The 18,162-nt window shown below is 35.9% G+C and overlaps 1 protein-coding gene and 1 pseudogene across 1 annotated transcript in view; one reads left to right on the forward strand and one right to left on the reverse strand.

Moving 5' to 3' along the window:
• The window catches only part of MERTK (MER proto-oncogene, tyrosine kinase), a 118,095-nt gene extending 109,669 nt beyond the window's left edge, over positions 1–8,426 (forward strand). Inside the window, exons 16-19 of the mRNA XM_074209278.1 lie at positions 3,056–3,165; positions 3,544–3,703; positions 5,074–5,210; positions 7,183–8,426. Of these exons, the coding sequence (XP_074065379.1) occupies positions 3,056–3,165; positions 3,544–3,703; positions 5,074–5,210; positions 7,183–7,699 (924 nt within the window). The 3' untranslated portion in view covers positions 7,700–8,426. The remainder of the gene's footprint in view (positions 1–3,055; positions 3,166–3,543; positions 3,704–5,073; positions 5,211–7,182) is intronic.
• A 3,290-nt stretch (positions 8,427–11,716) lies between these two features.
• Positions 11,717–12,398, reverse strand: LOC141514567 (ras-related protein Rab-9A-like; annotated as a pseudogene).
• Positions 12,399–18,162: the final 5,764 nt, after the last annotated feature.

Consider the following 18,162-nt stretch of genomic DNA (forward strand, 5'->3'; position numbering starts at 1 on the left):
TGGGAAGTTTGGAAGGGAATTCTCTAGCTGACTATCCAGCCAGTACAAGCCAGCACATCATTGTTGACAAATAAGGATGGCTTGTGTCACCATTGATCTTTTTTCCCCTACAGACCAATGACCAAACAGAAAGTTTGGAAAAGTCATGTACCAACATTTTCAAAGCTTCCTTTTCCTTTCCAATTTATTGGGACAATGTCAACAAGCTCAACAAAGTTGAGTGAGATCCTAGAAAGTAATATAGGAGATCCCAAAGTAATATAGGATATGTAGGTTGTGGAGAGAATCAAGCATCAGATACATCAAACTTGCAAAACTTCAATGAACTCATAACTTCATTAATGTGCAGATCCCTCTGACAGTACAGTTTGCAAACCATCCGTGCCTTCTTATTCCTTGAGACTCTTTCAGCATTCTTCCTAAATTTTTGCTAGGGTTAATTAGGTGGTTCAGGGGATAAAGTGGAATAAGAGACTCCTTCCTGAGTTCAAATCTGGCTTCAGACACTAATAGCTGTGTGATCCTGGGCAGGTTGCCTCAGTCTCCTCATCTACAAAATAAACTGGAAAAGGAAATATGCAGAATCTCTGCATAACTAACAAACAAACCAAAAAACACATCCAAAATGGAATTATGAAGAATCAAACACAACTGACAATGACTGAAAAATCCTTGCAGCTAGCATTTGTGCTAGGTTTGCTGCAGCTTGAACCTCTAGTATTTAGTACATTGGCTTTTGAAGTTCTAAATATGTGGTAGGGCACTGATCCGTGGTTTTATAAGAATGCTTTGTTACCTCCAGTGGTAAAATATCCTTATTTCTCTGTCCCTCCCCTCCATCTTGCTGGAAATAATCCTTTATGTTTTTTAGCAGTCTTTGGGTATCACAATGTAGTATTGTTAGACACAGGCTTTCTTCCTGTTATCCCTTTTTTAGCATAACACATTGTTTTTAGTTTCTCAAGTATTATTATTATGTTATTATTTGATGCTATATTTATGATTACTCTGAAAATATAGTAAAGGAGTGAAGAGTAAAATATAAAAGATATTAAATAGCCAGCGAAGAGTATACCTACTACATTTTATGTGAGCTTTCTTATTGTTTACATCTGATCCTCAAAGTTAGCCTTTAGGAAATTAAATGCCAAAAGTACCCACTAAAAATGAAAAAGACATTTACTTCTAGTTAGCTTGCAGTTTCCTTGCTACTCTACTGTACATGAATAGATTAGAGTTGAAAGCAAGCTATAATGGATACAATATGTGGCTGGTACGTAAAATCATTCAACTCTGAGTCTGGCTTTGTGAGGAAAGTACTGGTAAATTTATGTTCCATGGAAAAGAAAGTCATGGAAAGTTAAGCTCCCCAGGGAGTATGTAGGCCACACGTTATTAACCCTTGGATGGCTGGATGTTTTTCTATATGGATTCATTTCATTTTGGCTTCAAGTCATGCCATTGGTAATTCAGTAAGTCCTCTATTTCTAAGTAGATAGTTTTATTTAAATTAGCATCTGAAAAACTCTATCACATAAATCTTATGTGTATTTTATAAAGACATCATGATAGCTTCATCATTATTGCAATTTAGCTCTAAGGAAACAGATAATCATAGCATTTTAGAGCTGGAAAAGACCTTAGATTTTCATGTGTGCCAAGCCCTTAATTAATGTGATTTCTATAGCACAGCTAAAATACTGAATTATATAACATAGCATTAGGACTCTGGGGGAGGAAACTTGAAAGAAAAGTAACCCTTTTATGAATCTGCATAAAAGGAGATAGCTATGTTTGGGGAAACTACTCAATTCTGTAGCATATTTATGTTTGATGGTTTGCTATCATCCAGTGACCAGCTAGCCTGTTAGCAATCATTTTCTCTGCATGAAGTTAGGTCAGTCCTTGGAAAGCAGACCTAGTTTGCCTCTGGCACTGTACTCAGAAATCTTTCCATAGTGGCAAAAAATCTGCCAGGGTTTGTGTTCTCCTGGCCTAGTCTTTGAGACAGGAATAAAGATCAACTCCAGACCACAATGTGACTTCAGAATAGAACTTTTCTTTACATTTTACACATACCATACATACCACATACACACACACACACACACACACACACACAAACTCAGAGAGATATAGAATTTATAGGTATGTAATATGTTATAAATATATTAATCCAATGTAATGATATATAATCATATATTATAAATATTCATAAATGTTTAATATAGTATGGATTAATATCAAAATATCAAAAAGAAAAGTTCATTTGTTTGACCTGTAGGAATTGGAGATAGTGTTTTTATTCAGCAGTCACTTGAAAATAAGTTTCTGTATGTTTTTATACTGTCTGCTGTAGTACTAGGAATATAGAAATAAATCTATTTTAAAAATTAGGATACATTAAATTTTTTTTAACTCATCCTCCCCCCCTGCCTTGGATTCCTAATGCTATTAGCAACATTTACTATTTACTCTCTGGTAGGAGAGAGAATCTATTATTTAACACATTTTAAAGCAAAAATAAAACAAATGCATGTGGTTTCAAGACACATATAGGTACTGGAAACAGTGATGTGGATAAGGTTTTCAGACTTCAGATAGGACTCCTAGGAAGTCAGGCAATTTCAAGCTGAACAAATAATGAATTCCATTATGCATTCTACCAGTATTCTCTTTCTACTGGCTATTTGATTTCACAGTGACAAAGCTATTTTGTTTTCCTATTTTATGAAGAGAAAACCAAGTAGCTATTTACTATGTCTTAATGATAACATGAAAACATTTTGAGTTTTTTTTTAAACAAAGACAACTTGAGCTTTTTGTTTTGTTTTTCTTTGGAAATCTTGTTTATAACACCAGTAGTATGGAAATACACAGTCTATCCCTTTACCTATTGTACTATTTAAAAAAAAAACAGAGGCACATACCTTGATTTAGGTAGAACTATGAAAATTCTTGGTGAGAGTGGGGGTTTTAATTTTTTATTTTTGCTTGTTTTTTAATGATTAAAAAGTTAGGATATTTCTTAGTTCTTTTTTTCTTCTTCCCTCAGCATGTACCCCTGACGACCCTTCTAAAATTCATGGTAGATATTGCATTGGGAATGGAATATCTGAGCAACAGGAATTTTCTTCATCGAGATCTAGCTGCCCGAAATTGCATGTAAGAATTCCAGTGCCTTCTTCATCTTAAACTCTTCATACTTCTTTATGATTTTTCTGTAACAAAAGGAAAGGAAATGATTCATTTCACTTTAAAAGATATTGGAAGGGGGGAAAAATCAATATGCAGGGGAAAATTGATGTTTTGTATTTCAGAAAGTAAACAGTGCAGGTTAAGATTTGTATAAGAGCTGACTTTTCCAGAATTGCTTTATCCAAGACTTAGAAAGGAATGCAGGGCTCAGCCCAACCTATCCTCAAACAATATTTGTAAATAGTCATAGAACTAGGTCCTTCACACCCCTCTCTTCATCATTTATCATCTTTAAGTTACACAAATGAGTAAGTATTTTGAGACTGTTGCTGTTTCTGTCCCTAGGTTGCGGGATGATATGACTGTGTGTGTAGCTGATTTTGGTCTCTCTAAGAAAATTTACAGTGGTGATTATTACCGCCAAGGTCGTATAGCCAAGATGCCTGTAAAGTGGATTGCCATAGAAAGCCTGGCAGATCGTGTCTACACAAGCAAAAGTGATGTGGTATGTATGAAATACAGAAAGAACAAACAAAATGATAATAACAATAAGTATAAAAAAAAGAAATCTCAAGCAGACTCTTTTTACTATTTCAAGTAATTAAAGCCTTGAGAATGTGCTTTTATTTTTTTTATCTTTTTTATCTTTTATCTTTGATCTTTCCTTCATAATACCATTAACTATCGGGGCGGCTAGGTGGTGCAGTGGACAGAGCACCAGCCCTGTAGTCAGGTGTACCTGAGTTCAACTCCCACCTCAAAACCTTAATAATTACCTAGCTGTGTGGCCTTAGGCAAGTCACTTAACCCCATTTACCTTGCAAAAATAAAAAAAAATACCATTAGCCCTTTTAATTCATAGGAAAAGAAGGCAGCATGGCATAAAACCAAGAACTCAAGAGTTAAAAAGATGCTGCCTCTGAAGCTTGCTGTTTGTCCCTGGGCAAGTCACCTGCTTTTTCTGAGACTCAGGGCTGTTGTGAGGATCAAATAAGAAAACAGATGAAAAACAATCGTCAGACTTTAAAACACTATTTAAATGTAATAAAAGTGTTATATAGATGGCACTTGGATAGAATACTGGACCTGGAGACAGTTCAGATTCAATCTTGGACATTTACTGTTTGTGTGAGTCTGGGCAAGTTCTGTAACCTCTGTTTGCCTCAGGTTCTATAGAGCTGTACAATGGGAATAATTGTAAAACTAGTAAAAAGGGAATAATTTGTGTAATTTTCAGTGTTGCTGGAATGATATAATGAAATAATATTTGTAAAAGCACTTAGTACAGTACCTTGAAAATAGAAGACATTTAATATTTATTTCTTCCTTCCTATATTATAATCTGGCCTAAACTTCTTCACTCTAATCACTGTTTTAATATTAATATTTATTTAATAAAACAGATATGTCACTTAAAATAAAAAGACAATGATATTAAATGCTGATAATTACCTCAGAAATATTACACAAAGGAATAATTTAATCTAAGTAAAATTATTTGGAGTCTTCAGAAGAAAGATGCCTATGTCCACATAATAAGTACTGTTCCAACATTTCCATATGATTTCAGTTTTCTGGGAAAATCACAAGATGGATGTTGACAATGACACTGAAAGAGGGCAGTAAACAAAACATTTCTGACTGAACTACTTCTGTATCTTCCATTGCAAGTTTTCCTGGAATGACTTTATTAAAATTAGTGAGGGTTGAAAGGAGCACCATGTTATTTCCATGTTGTGGGAACATAACATCTTAGATATAATTATCAACATAGTCATGATTCTCATGTCCTACAGGAAAATGACCTTTTCTGATGAAAAGAGTCATTCAGTCTTTCTTGAAATGACAGTCTCATTTGCTTTTGCTTTGTTGTAGTGGGCTTTTGGAGTAACCATGTGGGAGATAGTCACTCGAGGAATGACTCCATATCCTGGGGTGCAGAACCATGAAATCTATGAGTATCTGATTCATGGTCACCGATTGAAGCAGCCAGATGATTGTTTGGATGACCTGTGAGTACTGCTTCTCTTTGTTCTCGATGTCACATTTCTACTATTGTCGGGAAAGTATTACAGATGATACAGTAAGCTCTTTGAGAGCAGGGCTTGTTGCGCCTCTTTCTTTTTCATTGAGATGCAGTGCTTGGCACGTGGTAGACACTGCACACATGTTTGCTTATTAATTGGTTAGCAGAGTCAGCCAGAACTTGAACTTAGAGTGGCAAGAGTTAGTGGTAGGTGTGGGTGTGATACAATGGAGAACATTTTGAAATACTCACTTTTAAAAATATACAGTTTAATGCCAGAAAATTCCAATCTCTGAGGCCCATGCATATGTGATTTGGGTGGATGTTGGATGTCAAGTGACATCTATTAGACTTAATTTACTAAATGCTCAAAGCATCTAGTAAACAATGAATAAAAGTCAATGAATTTGTTACCTCCCTGATGGGGGTACCCCTTCCAGTGGGGCAGGTTACAGCCCTTCAATACCATTTATCCTATTTGAATCTTGTTTGTATTATCTCATACATCCTCTTATATGCTACATCCTTTCTCTTTGCAAGTACCAGCACAATATGTTGTCTATTCATCTTTTTCTCTTGCACTTATTACATGGTCAGCCCACCTTTTTTGCTGATCATTTATTTCTGGAATTTGGGGGGGGGGAAATACTGCAGTAAATCATGGAAGGCATAATTTTCAGCTAGTAGATGGAACCCACAGTTATTTCATCCTAATTCTTGAGGCCAGCACTTGATTCTGATTCTTCTTTATGGTAGCATTCTCCTCCCCACTCTCAGCCCCCATTTGTATAGAAAAGAAACATATATTTTGTCTGATTATATGGGCTGTGAAGCACAAATGAATTCACTAACTTGCCACAATAACGTCCCAGAGAATTGATTTTAGTGAGTGTATGTTTTGAGTTCAACTTGTCATAATCTTTGCACTCCTATAAAATGCAAAGCACTATAATATACTATTAGATGAATACAATGGATACAAAGATGAATAAGATAAGAGTCTATGCTGTGAAAAAAAACTTACACTGTAGGAGGGAGAGGTAAGAGAAGCACAAAAATAACTATATAAGACAACTCAGTGATAAGTGCTAGAAAAGAGATAAAACCACAGTATTCTGGAGGTTCAAAGAAGAGGAGACATCATATCCAGTGATGAGATATGAAGAAAGATTTAATGAATGAGATGTATCTTAAAGGATAAGATAGAATTGGAGACTGGTCCTGGTCCTGCAATTTCATTAGTATAGGGAACTCTCTGAATTTCAGGTTGACATCTTAGCAACAACTTAAAGGCCTTAGAGGATTTCCTAGAGCATTAAGAGGTTCACTGACTTGCCTGGGATCACATAGCCAAGATGTGTAAGAGTTGGGGTTTGAACCCAGGTCTTTCTGGACTAAAGACAAGTTTTCTACCCACCATACCATTTAGCTTCTTCAAGAGGACTTGCAAGAATGAATAGAATTTCAACAGAGGGAGATTGGAGGGAATAGTATGACAAAAAAAAATACAGTCTGGAAAGTCAGGGACATCAAAAGAATATTTGGGGTGGGGGAGCAGCTAGGTGGCGCAGTGGATAAAGCACCAGCCCTGGAGTCAGGAGTACCTGGGTTCCAATACCATCTCAGACACTTAATAATTATTTAGCTGTGTGGCCTTGGGCAAGCCACTTAACCCCATTTGCCTTGCAAAAACCTAAAAAAAAAAAGAATATTGGGGTTTTAATTGATGAATTTTAAAGGAGTTTTTTTGGAACCAACAATTATTTTGGATCATGCAGAGAATGTATATTGCACTGTAATAATTTTGCATTTATATTTATATATGATGTGACATAATACATGTGAATATTAATTACTACTTGACTTTAAAAGTTGTTTAAATATTTAAAAAGCATATTGGGGTTAGTTTGTATGGTCATCCTAGTACTAATAAGTCTTATTTTTCTTTAACCTCGTAGGTATGAAATAATGTGTGCTTGCTGGAGAGTTAATCCCTTGGACCGTCCTACCTTCTCAGAGTTAAAACTCAGACTAGAAAAGCTCTTGGAGAGTTTGCTTGATGGCCAGGAAAAAGCAGATATAATTTATATCAATACACGACAGTTGGAGGATTATGAAGGAATGGCAGAAGACCCTATGTTCACTGAGATGGACATGGACATTGATCCTAATTATATCATGGCCTCTTGTGCTGCCAAGTCTGACTCTAGTGTGGTAACAGTAGAAGTACATGAGAATCATCCCAATGAAGAACGATACATCTTGAATGGATTAAATGAAGAATGGGAAACTCTTCCTTTGACTGCTCCCACATCTGTGACTCCTGAACAAATGAACACAGTTTTATTGGAGGACAAAGCTTTGAGGAATGGGGCAACGTGGTCACAGTCCAGCACTCTGCCCATGCATAATACATTACAGGATCAGTTGTTGTATGCAGATGATTCCTCAGAAGATTCTGAGGTTCTGATGTGAAAGGAAAGGCAGACAGACTTGAGGGGAATGGTATGGTTCTATTTAAGAATGCTCTACAGTGGATTTATTCTTTGAGATGTTTTGTCTTTCACCAAGTAAATGGTCTAGTCCCAAAGTGCCAAAGGATGTTGACTAGTTAAGTGATCATTGAAGTATATAATATATATTTGTATATAGAAAAATATGTGTATAGAAAGAGAGGCAAAGATTATATTTTATTACAAGATGATCTATTTTATGAAATCCCTTGTAGATATGAAAATTTAAGGTTTAGTTTTATCTTGCCAACATTTTTCTTGTTCACATATGTATAAAGGTTTTAATGAAAAGCTGTTAATGTTTCATTTTTTTTTGTAAATTAATAATGAATAAATTTGTACAGTGAAATTTTAACCTTGAGTTTTCTTTTGCTTGCTATAAAACAATTCCTTTATATTACTTATGAAATTGACAGGTTCCTTCCTAGTCTCTAAATTGTACCTGAATTTGTGTACAATTTTGCTCTATAGACTCTTTGGTTCTCCCTGGGTCTTCTGAAACATATCTCCTTCCTCATGACAGAGCTAGGAGGACTGCTTGATAAGTATATTTTATACTTTGCTAGATGCTCTCTTTATGTCTGATGTTTTAACTTAAGCTTTTTTTTTTCTGCAAGGGCCCACTCTGGAAATAGGCAGGCTTGAAATGGCTGTTTTAAAGACAAATAGTATCAATAAAAAATTTATTGAAGGATGATCCTCATTACTTTATTCCTGACTTCCTTATTTACTCTTTTAATAACTGTCCTTACACCTAGATGAGATAACAGGATGCTAATGTCTAATTCTCTACTCCATTTGGTATTTTCCTGGCAGTTACTGGAGTGGTTCACCATATCTTTCTCTACTCATTTTATAGATGATGAAACTGAGGCAGCATTAAGTGACTTGCTAATGGTTTTACAACAAGTGTCTGAGGTCAGATTTGAACTCAGGTATTCCTGACTCCAGGTCCAGTTCCCTCTACCTGGGTTCCAGAATGCAGAAGCTTATGGTCCTACTCTGTGTCCTACCTCCCTTTCTTGTGATTCAAGATAACAGAGTGATCTGCTCCTTTGTGTCTTGTTTCTCTTCCTATTAACCTAGAAGCACCTTTTGGCTCATCCATATTCTCAGGTGACCACATAGTAAGTCCCACTGGGCTTAAGATCTGACTTCTACCTGGGTACCACCAACAGCTGCCAGAGAGTTCCCTTTACTAATGAAATTGCAGGACCAGTATCTAATTCTAGCTGCCTAATTCTGGCTGCCCAATATTGGCACATCTCCCTCATCCTAAATCCTCTTCTATTTTTTCATGGAGATGGGCATAGAGAGGAAGAGGTATAGGAATACCATAAGCAATATTCTTTCATTTGTAAATAATAGTTCAATAAAATTCAAATTGAAGAATATTTATTAATCTACCTTTTTCAAGACATTTCAGGGTTTGGAAATATAAAAATAGGTAGTTCCTACCTTCAAAGAGCTTCTAATCTATTGGTGCTAACCAAATAAATTTGATACAAATTAAAATTCAATAAATGTATCAGAGATATATAAGTAAGTTACTACATTATTTATCACTGAATGAAGGAGATATTGCTTCTGACTGGTGAGGGTATAGATAAAGGGAAACTTCTTGAGCACAAACTGATTTTGTGATTTATTTTTCCTATTAAATAGAATTCTAGCAGGATGTGTTATAATTATTTCATAACATTTAGAGTTCACTGGAATCTTAAAAACATCTTTATTTTCCAGATTAAGAACCAGACCCAGAGATTGATAAGTGACTTGCTTAGTATTATAGCACTTATTCAAACCCAGGTCTTCTGACTCTAATCCTACCGTCATTTACTGAGTGTTCAGTCTCAGGAAGGACAATTGCTTGGAAATTTCAGTTTTGCTAAAAGTCAAATTTTTTCACCATTTCAGTCTGCTATGTAACATCCTTGGCAATATCTTAATTAATTTCTCCCACACGACTCTAGATTTTTGGAATGGGGTTTTGAGAGGGCCAGATTTATATTACCTTTCTTTTACTTTGTTCCTGCCAGGAAAACTGGTTTCAAGAACCTAAAAGGTAAGGATTCAAACTGGATTGAGAAGACAGTTTTTATTAAAAGTGTAGGATAAAAAAAAATTTTTTAAAAAGGGTAGGATCCCATCAATTCAAAATTGACTGCTATTTAAAACAAGAAGATCAATTAAAAGGCTATTTCAGCATAGTGGATAGAGCACCAACTCTGGAATCAGGAGAACCTGAATTCAAATTTTACCTCAGACACTTTCATACCACTCATTCTGATCCATCCAAAATGAAAAGGGAAGTGTCGGTGCCCCTCAGTTCACAGAGCCTATCCTTGGAAAAGGAAAACCACATCCTGATCTTCAAAGCTGGCAGGTCCTGAAATATTTTAGATTTGAAATTGCTTCACCACAAGAAGAACAAGATGTTGAATAGCAAATCTTGGATTTTAGAATATGACATGATCTCACTAGAAGTAATAATTAGAGTTTCAAGATCTTTGACTTCTAAGATCTTTGTCTTGACCTTGCTCTCTTCCTTCATTTGAGTAAGAAATCTTGGTTCTATTCTTCCCTGTCTTTACCCTGACAATTATTCCCTCCTATGAAGTAAAGAAGACACTTGGTTCTCTCTTGGAATGTTCTTGTATCCTCTACCTGGGGTCCAGAATGCAGAAGCTTATGGTCCTACTCTATGTCCTACCTCCCTTTCTTGTGATGCAGGATAACAGAGTAATCTGCTCCTTTGTGTCTTGTTTGTCTTCCTGTTCAGTCTAGAAGCACCTTTTGACTCATCCATATTCTCAGGTGACCACATAGTAAGTCCCACTGGGCTTAAGATCTGACTTCTACCCGGGTACCACCAACAGCTGCCACCTAGGACCCCTCTTGCCCCAGAATACCTACCTCTGGAGGTATCTTCCTTAATTCCCCTGAAGCAATTACCATGTGGACGATAGGCTTTGTGGCCTGGGGCACCGACACTTCCCTTTTCATTTTGGATGGATCAAAATGAGTTGCATGAAAGTGTCTGAGGTCAAATTTGAATTCAGGTTCTCCTGATTCCAGGGCTGGAGCTCTATCCACTATGCTGAAATGGCCTTTTAATTGATTTTCTTCTTTTAAGGTTTTGGCCATTTCAATCCATCTTTTGCCCACCTGCCAAAATGATTTACCTAATGCTAATATCTGACCACATCTGTCAATCACCAAGCATTGATTAAACACTTTGCAACAGGTAGTATGCTAACGTCTTGGGGCTAAGAAGAAAAGCATAAACAATGTCCACATTCTTTTTTAAAAAAAATATTTTATTGTTTTTCCAACTACATGCAATGGTAGTTTTTACCAATTTTTTTCAAGGTTTTGAGTTTTACATTTTTCTTCCTCTCTTCCCTCCTCCCCCCCCTTTTTTTAAGTTTTTGCCTTTTATTAATCAACTATATTCCACTCTTACAGATCAGATATAAGCATTTAAATAATTTCATGTAAAGTGTCAAGTCCAAGATACTTTTTTGGTTTAAATCTTTAATATTGAGCATTTTTTAAATGTGCTTTCAAGAACCAAGAATAAAATGTAATTTTGTAAAAATATATACATACAAAAATGTGTTCTTTTGAATTCTAGGGGGAAAAAACAAGTGCTTCCAGAAATTCAAGTTTTTGTTTTAATTAAAGTATTCATTTGATTTATTATTAGCTCTTTAAGTTATACATTAAAATTTAAGTAACCATTTGTTATTAGAGACACTTTTATTTATAAATGTTATGTGACTTCAGTAAATAGGTTACTCAATGAATGGATATTTTTCCCTTCCACTTTCTAATGAAGCAACAATATAGATTAGTTTAAATTTTATTATTAGAACTGGACTTGCTTTTTTTTTTTTGTGATCCTCTTCTTCCCATTTCTCCTGCCCCATTTTGTAAATGAGTTGGTTAGAGCTATATTGGCAAAGCTTTTTAATAATCAACAAGATGAACTGGGCTTAGGCTTTCGGTGAAGGTTGACAGTATCTGTCTGAATAAAGTGATCTGACCTACCCTCAGTAGCAAGAATTATTCTAACAGTTTCCTCAAAAGCTGCTGCAACATTTGTGGCATCTTTTGCACATGCTTCAAAGTAAGGATAGTTGCCGTTGTCCCTACACCAGGCCTGGGCCATTCTTCTGTGGAAACTTGTCTTTCACTTATGTCAATCTTGTTACCCAAAATCACAAATGGAAAGCTTTCAGGCTCTTTGACATCTGCATAATAAATGAATTCTTTCTTCCAGTTGCCCAAGTTCTGGAAACTTTGAGAGTCATCTACACTGAAAGTAAGACAACAGTCAGAGCCTCTGTAAAATGGTGTTCGCAGACTTCTAAAGCGTTCTTGACCTGCTGTGTCCCAAATCTGCATGGTTACAAAGTGTCCATCCACTTCCAAGTCTTTATTTAAAAATTCCACACATTGTGGAATAACTGGCTCTCAAATTTGTTAGTGACATATTTGTTCGTAAGAGAGCTCTTCCCAACGCCACCATCTCCAAGGAGAATTACTTTAAAAAGTGATGATTTTCCTGCCATTGTTGAATGAAAAGCTCTTTTTACTTCAAAATCCTTTAAATCGCTCAGTTTAAGTGCACCATCTGCATTACCAACATTGTTCTGGTCGCGACGCTGCTACGAGGACCAGCAGCCCCCCGCGCGGCGGGAGCGTGGGAAAGGTGGCGGGGAGGCGGCCATCGAGAGCCGAGCCGATGACCGCGGCCTCCTCCCTCCCCTTGACAGCAATCTGATACAGGCTCTACATTTATAACCATGCTAAACAATCTATATGTATATTGTTCATGTTATGAGAGAAGAATCAACTCCAAAAAGAAGAAAGAAAACAGAGAAAAATACTGTCCACCTTCTAAAGGGGTAGACAACATGAAAATAAATAACCAGGTACATAAAAGATATATATACAGTATAGATGGAAGATAATTTCAGAGTCAAGGCACTAGCAGTAGGTTGCATCTAGAAAGACATAACATCACTTCCCTGCTTAGTAAACTCCAGTAGTTTTGTCAATAAATTATTAATAACAAATTATTGGTTTATCAAACAAAAATTTCCTTTTTTATTTGTTGTTTTATAATATGTACATCATTAATATATATTTATTAGAACATTATTATATTAGAACTTGTAGCAAGTGTGCTTTTGAGCTTACTATTTCATAGTCTACTATACTGCCCAGCAGAGTTCTAAGGGTACAGCTCAGAGATTTGGGGATTTCCTCTATTACTATCAGCTTCAAGGTGTGACCACCCCACTATTAACTGCCAATAACTAGCTTTTCCATTTAACCACTTAGCATTAATTAGATTTTACAAAGGGATGTTTATTTCAAAGGTATGGCAAGAATAGACATACAAAAATACAACTAAGAAGTACACACTCCCTTAGAAATATTGATTTGTGGGGGGCAGCTAGATGGTGCGATGCACTGGCCCTGGAGTCAGGAGGACCTGAGTTCAAATATGACCTCAGACACTTAATAATTGCCTAGCTGTGTGACCTTGAACAAGTCACTTAACCCCATTACCCTGCAAAAATAAAAAATATCTTGATTTTGGGGGAACGCAAGATAGAGCTTAGTTCAGTTTCTACAAGCATTGGTTCCACCAAGGTCATGTCCAAGGTCAGCTACCCTATGAGCAAGGTCTGAAGTTCTGTTTTCACTCCTTTAGGCATTGATGCTGGGGATTCTGGCATGGTCTTCTTCAGCTAAAAGTTGGAAATATATCACTGGAGTGATTTTTTTTTTAGGTTTTTGCAAGGCAAATGGGGTTAAGTGGCTTGCCCAAGGCCACACAGCTAGGTAATATTAAGTGTCTGAGGCCAGATTTAAACTCAGGTCCTCCTGACTCCAGGGTCGGTGCTCTATCCACTGCACCACCTAGCCACCCCAACTGGAGTGATTCAAGATTCAATACAAATTTAGGAATTCTGTTTGTAGAGGAGATAATAAAATCTACTTGAAAATGGGTAGAGAGTGGACAGTCAAGATACAGTTTTTAAAGAATCCCACATTTAGGGAGCAAAAAAAGAACAATGAACCAGCAAAGAGACTGAGTAGGAAGTCAGACAAGGAAATGAGCTTATAAGTATCGTTTGATTTTGGTAGACATCTGAATAAAAATTCAGACAGATGGTTAGCTAATTGCCTGGAATAAATAAATAGGTTTTTGCAAGGCAAATGGGGTTAAGTGACTTGCCCAAGGTCACACAGCTAGGCAATTATTAAGCATCTGAGATTGTATTTGAACTCAGGTCCTCCTGACTCTAGGGCTGGTGCTCTATCCACTGTGCCACCTAGCTGTCCCCAGAATAGACTTTTGAGGGAGAATTAGAACTCTTCAGAATCGAGCTTTAGATCCTTAGTAGCTGTATGTCTCTGTGTGTGAATCATCTATAGAATGGAAGTTGTAATAATAAGGATAATAATAGGGTTTTTTTAGATTTTAATGAGATAACACATCTAAATGGCTTTGTCAATCTTAAAGTCCTGTATAAATAAAAACTATTATCATAAGCATGATTATCTGTGAAACCTTGGGAAGTCACTTAAAGTACTCATAAAATACTGATTTAATTGAGTCTATAAGAGTCTCTCTCTTTTCCCCTCCCTGCTCCATTCATTAAGAATATAAGAAATAAGATACCCATTATATGTATATATGAAGTATGACAATCTTTCTAAAAGGTCCTTTAAGTTGTTGCCTTTCTTTGTCATTGAAACACCCAGGTGGTCTCATTAACTTATATATTTAGTGAATGCCTATTTTGTGCAAAGTTTCTTGCATTTGTAAGAGCAATATAGAAGAAAAGAGGTCCTTATCCTTCAGGTAGTAATTTGATTTCATAACCTAAAGTATTGAAAAACATTAAAAAAATGAAAAATACAGTACTCAGTACTTCATGGCTGACTTTCCTAGCCTTCATAACACTTAAGAGGTTTTAACATTTTTATTCATTGCTGGTTCCTTTATGTCATTGAATTTCTTATATAAGACTTTAAAAAAAATTTGCAAGGCAATGGGCTTGAGTGACTTATATAAGACTTTAAATGGTAGGAACCTACTTACAGAACATAGGTGAAGTCACTAGACTGAAAGGTGAATACAACATTCAACAACTGAATGACTAGTCTTTACTTGAGATATTAAAATAATAAAAAAGAGATACTCATTGCAACTACCATGTCACATGGGTTATATAAACTAACCAGAATGGGCAATCAATGACCTTGGTTTCTACAATATGTGAGGTATTTTTTTCATTTCCTTTTTACATAAGAAGAAAGAAGTTTGCATTTTATTTTTTATTTTTTGGAAATATTTCAAGTCATTTAAAATTCGGAATTCACAAACAATTCTCATTTCTGTAAACTAGCTTGAAGATGTTTGCAGTATATATTTCTTTTTTGTTTGTTTGGTTTTTTTTAGGTTTTTGCAAGGCAATTGAGTTAAGTGGCTTGCCCAAGGCCACACAGCTTGGTAATTATTAAGTGTCTGAGGTTGGACTTGAACTCAGGTACTACTGACTCCAGGGCCAGTGCTGCATGCACTGCTCCACCTAGCTGCCCCTGAAGTGTATATTTCTATAAAATAAACTTTATATATAGATGAAGCTAGTCTTAATTACTTTCTCATCTTCTGAGTTAAAGAAAATATTCTCTTTCCATGACTTCAACTTACTTTAGGAATTGATCTGAGTTTGAATTGAAGTTCTGCTAATTAGACTTATTCCTTGTGTGATGTTGATGAAGCCATCTAAAAGATTTGGGGTCCTAATGTTCTTAGCTATAAAGAAAGGGACTAAATTAGATGATCTCAAATCTTCTTTCCTGCTCTAAAACCTACACAATTTTGGAGGCAGTGATGTGGTATAGTGGATAAAGTACAAGAGTGCTAGACTTGGAATGAGGAAGATTCAGATTCAAATCCTGCCTCAGATAATCACTAACTCTAGGTAACCTTTCAATCTCAGTTTCTTCATTTTCTAAAATTAGGATTATGATAGTGCCTACTTACCAGGTCTTTTTGAAGATCAAATGAGAATACACACACACACACACACACACACACACACACACACACACACACACACACTGTATATGCAGTAGACAGCTTGCAATCTTGAAGTGTTATATATTGAAGTGTTATATATTGAATGTTTAATGTGGATTTCTATACCAACACTTAGAATTTTTCTACCTTATATTGTTGTTCAGCAGTTTCAGTCTTGTCTGACTTTTTATGACCATATTTGGGGTTTTCTTGACAAAGGTACAGGAATGGTTTGTCATTTCCTTCTCTAGTTCATTTTACAGATGAGGAAACTGAGGTAAACAGGGTTAAGTAACTTGTCCAGGGTCACACAACTAGCATGTGTCTGAAGCCAGATTTAAACTGGGAAAGACTGTGTCCTTCATTTCAAAAAATAATTTGTAGAGGTGCAACCAGTCCTGATCTCTAAGGATCAATCTGATTTAATTTGGCAATCATCGAAGCATTTATTATATGTAAGACACTATGCTAGATCCTGGGAAGGGAAAGACAAAATAAAAAAGTTTTTATTTTCAAGGAACTTATATATTTATAGGTAAATGGTATAATGTATATACTACTGGTCCTCGAGTCAGGATGATGTAAGTTCAAATTCACACTCAGATACTTATTATGCTGTTACCACAGGCAAATCATTACACTTTTGTCAAAGGTATCCTCATCTAGATAATGAGGATAATATTAGCCCCTACCTTCCAGGGTTTCTGAAGGATCAATTGAAATAATATGTTTTTTTATTAATTTTTATTAAAGATATTATTTGAGTTTTACAATTTTTCCCCCTAATCTTACTTCCCCCCCCCCCCACAGAAATCACTCTGTCAGTCTTTACTTTGTTTCCATGTTGTACCTTGATCCAAATTGGGTGTGATGAGAGAGAAATCATATCCTGAGAGAAGACACAAGAATTCTAAGAGGTAACAAGATCAGACAATAAGATATCTGTTTTATTCTAAATTAAAGGGAATAGTCCTTGAACTTTGTTCAAACTCCACAGCTCCTTATCTGGATACAGATGGCACTCTCCTTTGCAGACAGCCCAAAATTGCTCCCGATTGTTGCACTGATGGAATGAGCAAGTCCTTCAAGGTTGATCCTCACTCCCATGTTGCTGTTAGGATGTAGTGTTTTTCTGGTTCTGCTCATCTCACTCAGCATCAGTTCATGCAAATCCCTCCAGGCTTCCCTGAAATCCCATCCCTCCTGGTTTCTAATAGAACAATAGTACTCCATGACATACATATACCACAGTTTGCTAAGCCATTCCCCAATTGAAGGACATTTACTTGATTTCCAATTCTTTGCCACCACAAACAGGGCTGCTATAAATATTTTTGTACAAGTAATGTTTTTACCTTTTTTCTTCATCTCTTCAGGATATAGACCCAGTAGTGGTATTGCTGGGTCAAAGGGTATGCACATTTTTGTTGCCCTTTGGGCATAGTTCCAAATAGCTCTCCAGAAGGGTTGGATGAGTTCACAGCTCCACCAACAGTGTAATAGTGTCCGAGATTTCCTACATCCCTTCCAACAATAATCATTATCCTTTCTGGTTATATTGGCCAATCTGAGAGGTGTGAGGTGGTACCTCAGAGAAGCTTTAATTTGCATTTCTCTAATAATTAATGATTTAGAGCATTTTTTCATATGGCTATGAATTGTTTTGATCTCCTCATCTGTAAATTGCCTTTGCATATCCTTTGACCATTTGTCAATTGGGGGATGGATTTTTGTTTTAAAAATATGACTCAGTTCTCTGTATATTTTAGAAATGAGTCCTTTGTCAGAATCATTAGTTGTAAAGATTGGTTCCCAATTTACTACATTTCTTTTGATCTAGGATACAGTGGTTTTATCTGTGCAAAAGCTTTATAATTTAATGTAATCGAAATCATCTAATTGGTTTTTGGTGATGTTCTCCAACTCTTCCTTAGTCATTAACTGCTCCCCTTTCCATAGATCTGACAGGTAAACTAGTCCCTGATCTAATTTGCTTATAGTATTGGTTTTTTTTTATGTCTAAGTCCTGTAACCAATTGGATCTTATCTTGGTAAAGGGTGTGAGGTGTTGTTCTAAATCTAAGTTTCTTCCATACTAATTTCCAATTATCCCCGCAGTTTTCTTTTTATCAAAGAGGGACTTTTTATCCCAATGGCTGGACTCTTTGGGTTTATCAAACAGCAGATTACTATAATCATCTCCTGCTTTTACATCTAGTCTATTCCACTGGTCCACCACTCTATTTCTTAGCCAATACCAAACAGTTTTGATGACTGATGCTTTATAAGATAATTTTAGATCAGCTAGGGCTAAG

Source organism: Macrotis lagotis, chromosome 1 (assembly GCF_037893015.1).
Source record: "Macrotis lagotis isolate mMagLag1 chromosome 1, bilby.v1.9.chrom.fasta, whole genome shotgun sequence".
NCBI classification, from domain to species: Eukaryota; Metazoa; Chordata; class Mammalia; order Peramelemorphia; family Peramelidae; genus Macrotis; species Macrotis lagotis.